The following is a 12,209-nucleotide window of genomic DNA, read 5'->3' as shown; positions in this document are numbered from 1 at the left end:
AGATGACTAATCACTTTATAGTGTTTAAATGAGACAAAATGTACAGAGACCAAAGATCTTGAGTTCGTTGTGTTTATAAACATATTGGGATATTCAATGATTGGCAAGGATGTTCATTGATCCAGGATCTCGTCTGTGTAAAGCTAACTGAAAAAAAAAAAATCTTTGCTGATAGGCTGGTGTGAGAGATAGGCAAATCCATGTCGGCTAAGCTGCCTATATTTATTTAAGAGTGACCAAGGCTTCAAGCTCTAACAAAAGAAATCCTTTCTCCACAATCAGCATCAAGTCTGTTTAAAAATCCTTTTTAAATGAGTTGATGAAATACATGTGTACCTGGTACAGACAATACCCATACATATAGCACCTACATTGCATACCCTAAATCTTCAAATTTTTGGGACAGATATTAGTAGTGCTGAAAGTAGAATATTGCATTTCGTTACCAACCTTTTGGAAAAGTAAAGATACAAGTATGTTGTTCATTAGATGGTCTAACTATGTGAGAAAAAAAGAAGCTCACACATATACATTGGCAAAAATGAGCAGACTAGGTGTCCCCAAACATTAGAAGAAATAGGGTAAACTGGAAAGCTGTGGTGGCCTAATGGTTGAAGTGTCCATTGGAAAACCTTGATCAGACTCTGGTTGGGTCATTCAGCACTTAGAGGTTAGAATAACAAGACATGACTGCTTGGCCCTGCCACAGAAAGACTTGGTATATGTGCACACACCTAGTGACTTGTCGTCGTCACATGACTGAAAAATAGTTAAGTACAATGTGAAAAAGCCGGTGTACGTAGATAGTTACGTCCATTATATAACCATTGTCACAGAGGACGAATATCAAAAACATTGTACATTGCATAGTTGTATAATGTGTGTAAAATGTTTGTTTTTGTGCCCTGTTTGATTAGGTAATGTGAACCTCAAACTCCCTGATGCTGTGCAGACTGGGATAGAGCTGACAGCCAATAGTGTGGATATTGGCCATGCATTTAAGACATCAGATGTAATTACAGACCAAAACCCCTCACACACTACTGTATCAGGTGAGATTAATTTCTTCCCCTGTGCTCATAATTCATTTGTATTTCCTCAGCACAGTCAATTTGGTAAATAACAATAGGAACTTTGTGTCCGTTCTTGCACTTTAGTTATGATCATTGCTTGTTGATGTAGTCTGAACAGAAGTAGGCCTACTGATGTATATTTCAGCCTTCATTGTCTGTGTATTATTAAAGCCAGTTTTCTGTGGTGAAGAATTTGGATTAGTTCTGGGCAGCAAGTAAATAAATAATCCTTAATAAACCTGTAATAAGTTTTAGGCCACGGTAATGAGTCAGTCTCAGACTCTAGTCAGACTAAATCTTTACTTCAAAACAGCTTATTGTGCTGATGTTGTCACTCAGCTTTCTATTTAAATACTGGGAGTTGTTTTAGACCTTCATGGTAAAAATAAAACGGTGTATAAATTGAAATCTAAACTTAGGAATAATACCACAAGTGTAGGCGATGTCTGACTTATGTCTAAGCATGGAGGCATATATACCTCTGTGGCTTAGACAGTTTTGTGATCAGAGGGCCAGGCATTTAAATAACAGAAATAAGATGTGTTTTCATGTGTGCATGTGTAGTTCACTGAAGTAGCACCCTGGTATCAATTTTGTCTTCTTTTTATTGCAATAGGTCGTTTAGGATCATCTGATTTAGGAGATCAGCCAGAACAAAACATCAAGGTGTCTATCAGGAAGGGACAGATAACTGTGGCAAGCTGTGATTGGTTCACCTCTGTCAAAAACCAGAAATCTTGGAAATTATGAATGTTAGAAGGATATGAGAAATTACAAGAGAATGTTGACTTGTTTATTTTATTGCTAGTAAACAGCAGCTCCTAAATGTGACACTGCTCTGAAAATGGGTACCAGGGATAATTATTCATGTGAAAAATCAAAAGAATATTGCTCCTGTCTATTTATTATGAAATCCAAACATTATGTCACTTGTCAGTTTGTAGCAGGCCTTTACTGTTAACATAAAATAACGAAATTAAAAGAAAAAAAAACTCCTTGTATAACTGTATTATTGCTGTTGTTATTGTTGTTTTTTTCCTCTGCTTTTTTTAAAACTAATACTAGTATTCGTAAACTTACGTTTATCAAATGTAGTGAGTCTGACTGAAGTTATAAACATGCATTATGCACTTGGAGGAGACTAGTATTAAATTACAAATGTGCACGAGTTCTTATAAACTTAAAGTTTGTTCCCAGTGACTTTAGTCATGCATATTTGAAGCTTACTAGCACCCAAATAATCATTTACCAATGTTTTACTGGCGTTTAACACCAAATGAATTTTTCATTTTGTAATGATAAATACAACGGCTGTTAGGATTATGTATTTAGGCCTAGGCAAGTTTTACTTGTGCCGCTAGGGATTTCGTCATAGCCCTAAAACTCAGCCTAGGCCTACTGTACAACAGCCATACTGACGATGAAAGCGCTGTTCTAGTTTAAGAATCGTGCATTTAACAAGGTCACTATAGTAGTGATAGATACAGTTATACCTACTACAGTCCTGGTTTGGGTAGTACGATTTAAATTTTTTGTGTTACCATAGCAACTGGAAAGGAATTCGTTCAAGGCGATTCACTGCATATAACTTGGTTGGGGGGCCTTAGTAACTACTGGTACTTTCTTAAAAATCATCTTCCCGTTTTAGTGATGGGTAAAGAAATCTGGGACACCTCACTGGTTGTAATGAACAGGTAGGCCTACACAGATGACGGAACCGAAACGCCGGCGCGTTTATACTGTGGGCACTGTAATGTAATTTTCTCTATTGTGGTAACATTCATACATGTATAAAATACTTTAAGTAATGGCTGTTTTGTGGGCCTTAAAACTCAAAAACGAATGTGTGAACACATGTATTTCAACTTCAAATACCGTACAAAAACCAACAAATGTGACTAGGTGTTACATTTTGGTACTGTCTATTTTGTCCACGTTGAGTTGTGTTCTTTGGCTTTGATCCTTTTCGCCGGACAACATTGCTAGTAAGCTGTTGATATGCGAGTGTTATCTTCAATTTATGGATTTTTACAAACCCGAAAGCTGCCATGACATTTACCGCGTGGACGTGCTATATGCCTACTAACTTAATTTACTAAGGGCCCTGTAGGCATACTACCACTGGCTAAATAGTATTCGAATCCCATATAGATTGCCAAAGAAATGAGGAAAAGTTTGAAGTTAAGAATCAAAATCAAAATAGCTGCACAGATATGGAAGAAATTTGACTTTCTTCTGGGGATGCTCTTTTCCACCTATCCTGTAGCTAGCAGGCAAAAAACATGCCCACAACAAAATAACTACATTGTAACGGTATATATTTTAAAACAGGAACTGTAGTGGCGTATATTTGCTTCCGTATAATATTTGTTTACTCTTGCGGTTGACATCTAACATGTCATAAAAATGGAGGTAGAACATGTAAGACACTAGTACCGGCACTCATTTTCACGCCTGTCAAGAACAACAAACAAGGACACAAACCTAAAATGCAGGTGTTTAGCAGAAAAATATCAGAGCCCACGATTTTGTAAAATCATTTGCATCAATTTTCTACTTTTTTCAGTTTCCGTGAATGCTATCAACGTACATTGGACTGTAGAGGAAGTCTTGACAAAAGTCACATGTAGATAATCTTATAGTACGCTTCAGTCAAAAAATTACTGAAATGTTTGAAACTGAAGGCACACATTGTCAATTTGAGCACACTTCGCTCACCATTGTTTTCATTGTTGAAATTTTTGGATACATGTATGTTAGAACAAAAGATAACGGATAGAAAGAATGCATTGAGAGTTACCGCCCTTCCAAGACGCTCTCCTAGCCTGGAAAACTCTCATGTCGCTTTGCTTGACAACTAGGCGAAATAACGAAAATGCTGCTGTTCATGTGGTAGAAGCCATCCGAAATGATTTGACAAGGGGTCAAAAGGGTGCCGCACGGTAAAGCAATGGGGGATGAACATAACAGCGGTTTGGAGGACGACAGTTTCTTTGGTAATACAAGACACTGACAGGCTACCGTGAATAAAAAAAAAACAAAAGTAAAAATACGTTTATGAATACCTTCGAGTTGCATCTGGCGTTAAAAAGACAATTAGGGCTAGTAAAATTTACGGGTTATGCCTGTTAATGAGGTACACAAGTGTTGTACCACAGCTATATATATATATATATATATATATATATATATATATATATATATATATATATATAGGCTATAGGCGCAATGTAAACCACAGGTAAATATGTGTGTTTTTGTTCATAACGTGAATTTCGTAATTGTCTATCACTTCAGATAAGAAGACAACTTGTCGCTTGTCTCTCCAAATGATAGTGGAAAGGCACCTACCACCGGAAGCCTCATCCTGGGATTATGAGGAAATGTAAGTTCACATGAGCCCGAAATATCGTTCATTTATATAAAATGTTTAAAAATGTGAAATCTCCATGTACATGTAGGGTACGGTACATTTAAACACTCACGACTTGTGGTTGTGCTGGTTGTTTTGTACCATTCTTGTCAAGTTCTATGACTACTCTGCTACTTTTGAATTCATGCTGGTTGCTTAGAATTGCCCCCATTTGGTTAATGTCATTAAACAGTATAAGAAGAGCAGTCTAAGTTGTGATATGGTTGTTTTTTTTGTTTTTTTTTGTTTTGTTTGTTTATCATTCTGCCAACTTCATGTTATTTGTTGTTTACTGAGTTTATATATTTATCAATTTATACATATATATACATATATGTATACGAAAGCAGCACGTGGGCCGAGTAGGTATACATATACCAGATGGTCATACTTCTTGCAGAAGTATTTCATAATGCAAGTGTTGATTGTGTTCCACAAACAGTTTAAGAAATAAGATTTACCATGTCTGTTTCAGAATTTCCGCTCTGAACAAGATAACTCATGTTCGATTAGACCGAGAGAATATTAGACAGATTGACAACTTAGAATTGTTTGGATCCAGTGTGACTAATGTCTATCTACAGAAGGTGAATATTCTCCTCAAGGATTCATATAGTTATACCTATGGCTCTGTAGGGCTGTGATTACGTGTGCTATTACAACCATGTCTTGTTCCATAAGCTTACCTTGAACACCTCTATACCTTCCTTGCTGGCTTTAATATACTACTGCTAGGCACAGCTATCAGTTCCAAGTAGGTGCTCCCATGTGTCATCACTAATAAATTGACACAAGCATGTAACTTGTGAAAACTGGACAAATTCTAACTCCAACTCCTATATTTGAAACGCATTCTCCTCACAGTGAAGTGAATCATGTATACAGTTATCACTGCCATTATTAGGCAAGTTAGACCTTTTGACACACCTACTGGATAATTGTTTAGGATAAGTCTCACCAGTAATGACATAGAAAGAACCCATAATTAACACTGATGAATAAAAAAAATTTGTCAAACTCTGGAACAATAGAAGAATAGATTAAACAAGATGTACAAAATATACTAATTGTAAGTGACAGTAAGTATGGCCTGTGAGGAGTATGCATTCAAACATGGCAGTTAGAATTTATCCAGTTTCCACTAGTTTCATGCTTGCGTAGATTTATTAGTGATTATGCCTGGGAACACCTACCTGGAATTGTTAGCTGAGACGACTATGATTACGGACAGACAAATTATTTGGTGCTCAGAAATATTATGTTAAAGCCAGCAAGGGAAGTACAGAGGTGTCCAAGGTAAGCTTATGGAACAAGACAGTGCTATGATATTATATGTAATCACAACCCTACAGAGCTGGTGTACCTAGAAACTGTAATTTAAAGATACTGTACAGGAATAATTTATACACATGTAAGTGTTACTGTATGAATGGTGATGTTCTGAAATTGAATTTCCATTTTATACAGCAATACTTTAACATATGCAGTTCTGGTCTATGCGACACAGTGCTGTGTTCATCTATTAGAATGTGAGGGTTTTATATGTGTTTTGGAAATGGTGGATATGAAGAAGGCTTGAAATTTTATGTAATAATAGGTTTAATGCTACATGAACAACATTAGCAGTTGTAATTTAAGATAAGTGTTTTTATTACAAATTTAAGGAGAGATGAGCATGAATTTGTTAATTTATTAATGTTATCTGTAATATTGCAGAACTGCATCAAGAAGATTGAGAACTTGAGCTGCCTGACAAACTTGGTGTTCCTGACATTGGCTGGGAACAAGATTAAGAAGCTTGAAAATTTGACAGGTTTCTCCAAACTAGCCCTGCTAGACTTATCTGACAATCAGATAGAGGACTTTGATGTTGGTGAGCACAACTCATTTGTATCCATCAATCCTTTATAACAGACCAGTCAAACATCTTAGCATGTTATATTGTGTTCCTGGTAACATGGTATTATCATTGTCCCTTCTCAGTTTCACTTTGCCTAAGAGTATGGTTTTCAAATATTTTATCATTATTGCTTTCATTCTCAGATGAATTTCCACAGAGTTTGGTCATCCTCAACTTGAGTAATAATCCATGCACAAATTTACCAGATCACAGGTACGTTACCATATGGGCTGTTCTTGCCTAAACACTCTTTCAGTTGTCCAGATGTGTACATGTAACATCACCTTTTTGCAGTGATCTCCTTAAAGGAGAAAAAACAAACAAAAAGTCATACCAAAATCAGATGAAAGAGCATGAAAACTAATTTGCAAACATGGTCTTTAGTGTTTTTTTTTTTCAATTTTTTCTTTCAGGAGAAAGAGGTATCGGAAAATATTTTTGTGTGGTGGGTACTTGGAACAATCTCTTGGTATATATCATTACCATGTGTCGTGCATGAATAATAAATAAATGTTGATATAAATTTGTTGTTTATATCCAGACATATGTATTTAATCTGAATTGTGATAATATTTATGAATATATGAAAAATATCAATATCCAGGTTGAACATATATGTTAGCTGAAAAGACAAAATTATAACGCAAATACATTTATTAACTCGTTTTAAATACCCTCCATACAGAATTATTTTAAAGTGTCTTTAAAATTGAAAAAAAAAAAAAAAAATTACCCCATTACAACTAACATTTTGCATTGCTTCATCTGAACTTGCTTTCCAGGGGCAGCATTATTCAGGAGCTGCCATGTTTGCGGCAGCTGAATGGGGAAGATGTGTCCAGAGAGGAACGCTTAGAGGCGGGATATTGTGTTTCCAGTGAGGAGGAAGAGGGCTCAGAGGACAGTGATGTGGGGCCAGCAACAAACACAGTGCCTACCAACTCTCATGGGAGAGATAACGAGCCAGGTTAATATGTGTCTGGGATAATGTGATTTCCCAAGATTTTGCTGTGGACTTCACATTTTTTAAATGCTTAAGAACAAACTGGGTAAATGAATTGATCTGTTGTGTCTTTTTTCTGGATACCAAAATCTCATGACAAATGATGTGGTGTTTTGAACCCTTAAAATCTTGAATTCATTCATGTAGTATCTTTCAGAAGGCATAAAAGAGCAATTAAAACCAAGAAAGAAATATCCACTCCAGTTTATATATATTTTAGTTAAATATATTTTGATGTTTTTAATATTGTAAAAATTAAGAAATGTTATCCTGTGCTAGGATTTTTGCAGGCATACCGTCATCTAAAGCCCTCAATGAGAAGAATGAAAGAAATAATGCCAACATGCACAAGAAACCTTGTATCATGTTTTTTGAAGTACATATACATGTGGCTCTGCACAAAATGATAAAGCTTTTTATTGGCACAAAAATGTTCTTTGGACATGCATGTGTATTGACAAAGCTGTTTCCCTTCCACCTTTTCCATCTTTATTTTGTTCCTCTCTCATTTCGCAGGTTCTGTGAAGTTTATGGCTAATGAGATGCTGACACGCTCTCAACAGAGGCTAGAGGAGTCACTGACTTTACACAAACAGCGTTCAGAGGACATGATGAACATGAGAATAAAGTTTCGTCTTCCACCAGTCAGTGCCAGGAGTGAGGGTCAGGGGTCAGGGGAGATATAAAGGCTGTGTAAGAGCCTTCCTTCCACATCTAGTGCACCAATCCATTCCATTTCAGGCTCTCAATCCTCCTCATGTGAACTTCTTAAGGATCTATGCTGAGATTTACCTGATTTTATCTGTGTTCTTATCCTTTACCTAATAACAGAGGCAGGGACGACTTTCACAAAATCTTATGTCATATTTCTTGAGAAAAGGTGTAAAAAATTGCTTTACAGAGTTTTGTGAAATCAGCCCCTTTTTTGCTCATGTGAAATGAAATGAAATTAACCTTGGTGGTTTAGAGCCATTGTGTTATAGACTAGGGCTTAGGTTCAATCCCATGTCAAGTTAGTTGAATAGTTGAAATAATTCGAAAGCAATGGTGAACCCCAAACATGATAAGGTAATGAGGTACCATTTTGTCAGAATTCCCACCTGGAAACTTTGGTCAGCTGTCCAGTATGAAGGTAAGAATCCTAAATATGTAAAGCCAGCTTAGGGTATCATTTGGTGGCTTAGCAGTCTGCTTTGATGTGTTTCAATTTAGGTCAATCCCATTCTTACATATAAGGTGTATACAATCTACACCAGTACAGGTGCTAACTCAGTAACTCGCTATTTTATTTATATGTGTACATGTAGCAATTTTTATGTGATGTACATATAGGGGATAAATTCTGACCAGAAATGCTTTAATACACAACTTGTAATTAGAATATGTATCCTGTTTTGATAACAGCTGTGATACTACATGTATCTTGAAGTATCTTCGCGTTGAGGATTTTTATTGAGTCTATGCATGTCATGAACTGTTAATGTTAGTTCAAGCTATAACTCATTCCTGATACTGTTCATGCTATCGTATTCTTCATATTGGGTAAATCTGTGACACATTTGGATTGTAAAGTGGGCTTGTAATAATGTCGCTAGTGAGTCACACAAACTTGGTGTGGCCCTAAAACAAGTGTCTATTTTTCTTTTTTGCAAAAATTTGCTTTCATATTTTCTTTTTTTGGGCACAAGCACTGCACACATTACTTGAATGAACTTCAAAAGAATTTTCTTCAGACCTGAATGTAGGTGTAGAAAAAGTTGTGTGACGTCACTGATACATACGTTATCAATATGGTCCATTAAACCCACAAACTCAATTTGGTGAAAAAAATAGAAATATAAGGAACAGTATTTTCAGATACAGGTTTTAATGGTCTTTCTACCAGTGTCTACATCATTTTTATGGTTTCTTTCCTTTGACATGAGTCATAGACACCATTTTTCATCATAATTGTCAAGTATTGTCACAGATCTCAAAATTTTGGCCTAAGATTATTTTTTAGTGAAAAACAGTTTGGAGATTCAGATAATCCTTATATGAGAATCCATTCAAAACATGGCAGGGTGTTGGACAAAACTTAATACATGCCTTTATCACATTCCTTGCATTTCTTTTCATTTAAGATACATTAAGTGTGTATGCCATTTTATGTGCATATGTTATCTTTGTTATCATTTAATTCCTTTTATCATTGTATTTTATAGGTATTGCTATGACCGTTAAATATGACAGGTGTATTCATGCTTTTGTATGTATATTGAGAAGTGTTTATGTTGAATGTTATTTCATGCGGAATTGTACTGTATGTAGACCTTCAGGTCCCAAATGCAGTATAGTGGATTAAGAACGTGGGGATGTAGGGCCATAGACGAAAGTACATCTATCTTTATAATCCCAGGTATAATATTTTTATGTGAACATGTTATCTTTGTTTTCATTTAAATCATTTATCATTGTATTTAGGTATTTCGATGACTGTTAAATATGACAAATGTATTCCTGCATTTGTATGTATATTTGGAACTATTTATGTTTGATGTTATTTCATGCAGAATTGTACTGTATGTAGACCTTCAGGTCCAAAATGGAGTATAATGGATTAAGGACTTACGGGTATGGGACCACAGACGAAAGTTGCTTGCTCTTGACCAGTGTACAGTAAACAATTCCCTCTTGTTATTTCCCTTGCCATCGTGCCACAGATACATATCGCCAGGCCAAGACAGTTATTTTTAGCTATGATTACATAAACATATCGAATTCATTTCCTCCTAAATGGCTAAATTAGGGTTGTTGTATGGCAGTTGGTGAAGTCCAATGTATAATAAGGCCTGTTTATAAAAGATCAAAACATATCTTTTAGTGGGTAATTTATATGCCTATATGTATATGTGTTATTTTGTTGTTCATTTAAATACACCTTTTTGGGCCGTTTGCCACTTGCGTTACTTTATATGACAAAACGTTACTTTATATGACAAAATAAACACTTATGAAAATCAAATGTGTAATATTGTACCTGTATTTCTTTTTTGTGTGTGCTTGTACATAAGAAGTTTTATTCATCATTCGACCATATTCAACAAGGATTAACCTTGTCCACGGCGATCTCCAGAAATAGTCGGCCGATCTCAACCGAATTTTGAACCTTAAATACTTTTTTAATACTTATCAACTTAGAAAGTAGTTTTAATGCTCATTTGAATTATGTGTCTAAATATGAAGCACATATTCCTTTGAAGGTATTTTGGTTATTGTTTATTTCTATTTTATGTAGGAACATCCCTTGGTGTAATATTAATTCCCTGTATCAACGTGAATGATGGGTTACTGGTTTTTTACATCATGTGACATGCTCAGTATTATATTCAAGGTATTCAAATGCTGGTAGTTGGGAGACATGTTTTGGTTCGAAAACTTTTTTTTCTCTTGCTATCTCGGCTTTTACTTTGAAATCTGTGGACCATTTGCTTGTATGCTGTCGTCTGCCGACATTATGTATCCAAGCGGGAAACTAGAACTGCACGTAGTAGATAACTTCACTACCATGTGGAAAAGCGAATAAATCAATATATACGACGTGTGGTTGAGGAAGAATCACATAGACCTATTCTGCATTAAGATTTCATAAGGTTTCCACCAATACATGCCTTTTGGATTTGCTGATTTTTGTGTTCGCCAATAATCTATACACAACGTTGTTCACATGGATTGAGAGAGTCAGTTAAATGTCATATATTATTGATGGGGTGTGGTTGTCTACTTCTAATTTGGCCTCATGAGCGGCGAAGTTCATGTTTAACTTGGAGGTTAAACATACCATCCGCTGGCATCATACAACACACATTTTATGACAAGTTTGGTTCAGCGGCTTATTCCTTGTTAGTTACCAAAGATCCAGCTCATGCTGGCTTCTCTCCGGTCATACGTGGGGAGGTCTGTCAGCAACCTGCAAATTGTGTTGGGTTTCCCCGGGTTCCTCTCACCATAATACTTACCACCGTTGCTTAAGTGAAATATTCTTGAGTACGGCGTAAAACACCAATCAAATAAAAGCTACCAAAGATGCACCTCCTTGATTAGCCACCTGTGCAAAACCGTAAACATTTACCCCCCATATCGTGGTGTCCCCTTTGAAAACGCCCTGCTAATGAACAGCATAATGGAAATGACCATTTTATCTCCTTTATACCACATCTCCCTGGTCATTAGTAATATCAAGTAGAGTAGTTTATATTGACTATAGTCTATAGTCTAGTAGTTTATTTTGCTGTTGTTGAAAGTTTCCACCACAAGATGTGATCATATTATTCTTTGTTCACAAGTAAATTACGTACCAATGCATTTCCGTGATCCTTAATTCCTTGTTTACCAAGAATGGACTCCAGTGATAATTAATTCCTTTTCATTATATGTTATATGTGAGGTACCAATATCTTCAATGCCATTATATACCTTCACCCCAACCACTCCCCATTTTCTACGCCCCTGCCCCGCTCCACCCCATTTCATTTCCAAGATAATGAACTCTTTGCTACCATTGTCCTATTATACACGGTATTTCCTTAATAACTTTAAAATGGATCCTTATAATTCAGGAACCGCGTCACTTCTGGATCTTCTCCATATCTGTTAGTTGTCTTGGGACAAATTCTTTGTTACAACATCTTTGGTGTATTTATAGACCTACTTCATACACAGTGTCATAATACTCTTCCATATATTTCTGCTGAGGGCCATGTCTGCTGAGGGCCACTTATTTCTGCTGAGGGCCAACTCTCAGTACAAAGTTACTGCCCTTTCATTGCTTGTGAATTCCGG

At 36.0% G+C, this 12,209-nt stretch overlaps 1 protein-coding gene across 1 annotated transcript; it reads left to right on the top strand.

Annotated features, from left to right (window-relative positions):
* Positions 1-3,912: 3,912 nt before the first annotated feature.
* Positions 3,913-11,028, top strand: LOC135481705 (leucine-rich repeat-containing protein 46-like). The gene is made up of 7 exons (XM_064761371.1): positions 3,913-4,069; positions 4,371-4,458; positions 4,961-5,072; positions 6,202-6,358; positions 6,529-6,598; positions 7,168-7,352; positions 7,905-11,028. The coding sequence occupies exons 1-7, from the start codon at positions 4,024-4,026 to the stop codon at positions 8,072-8,074; spliced, it is 828 nt and encodes a 275-aa protein (XP_064617441.1). The 5' UTR covers positions 3,913-4,023; the 3' UTR covers positions 8,075-11,028.
* The last annotated feature ends 1,181 nt before the right edge of the window (positions 11,029-12,209 follow it).

Source organism: Liolophura sinensis, unplaced genomic scaffold, assembly GCF_032854445.1.
Source record: "Liolophura sinensis isolate JHLJ2023 unplaced genomic scaffold, CUHK_Ljap_v2 scaffold_590, whole genome shotgun sequence".
Taxonomy (NCBI): domain Eukaryota; kingdom Metazoa; phylum Mollusca; class Polyplacophora; order Chitonida; family Chitonidae; genus Liolophura; species Liolophura sinensis.
The sequence above is the reverse complement of the archived record's forward strand: the minus strand, read 5'-3'. Positions and strand labels throughout refer to the sequence as shown.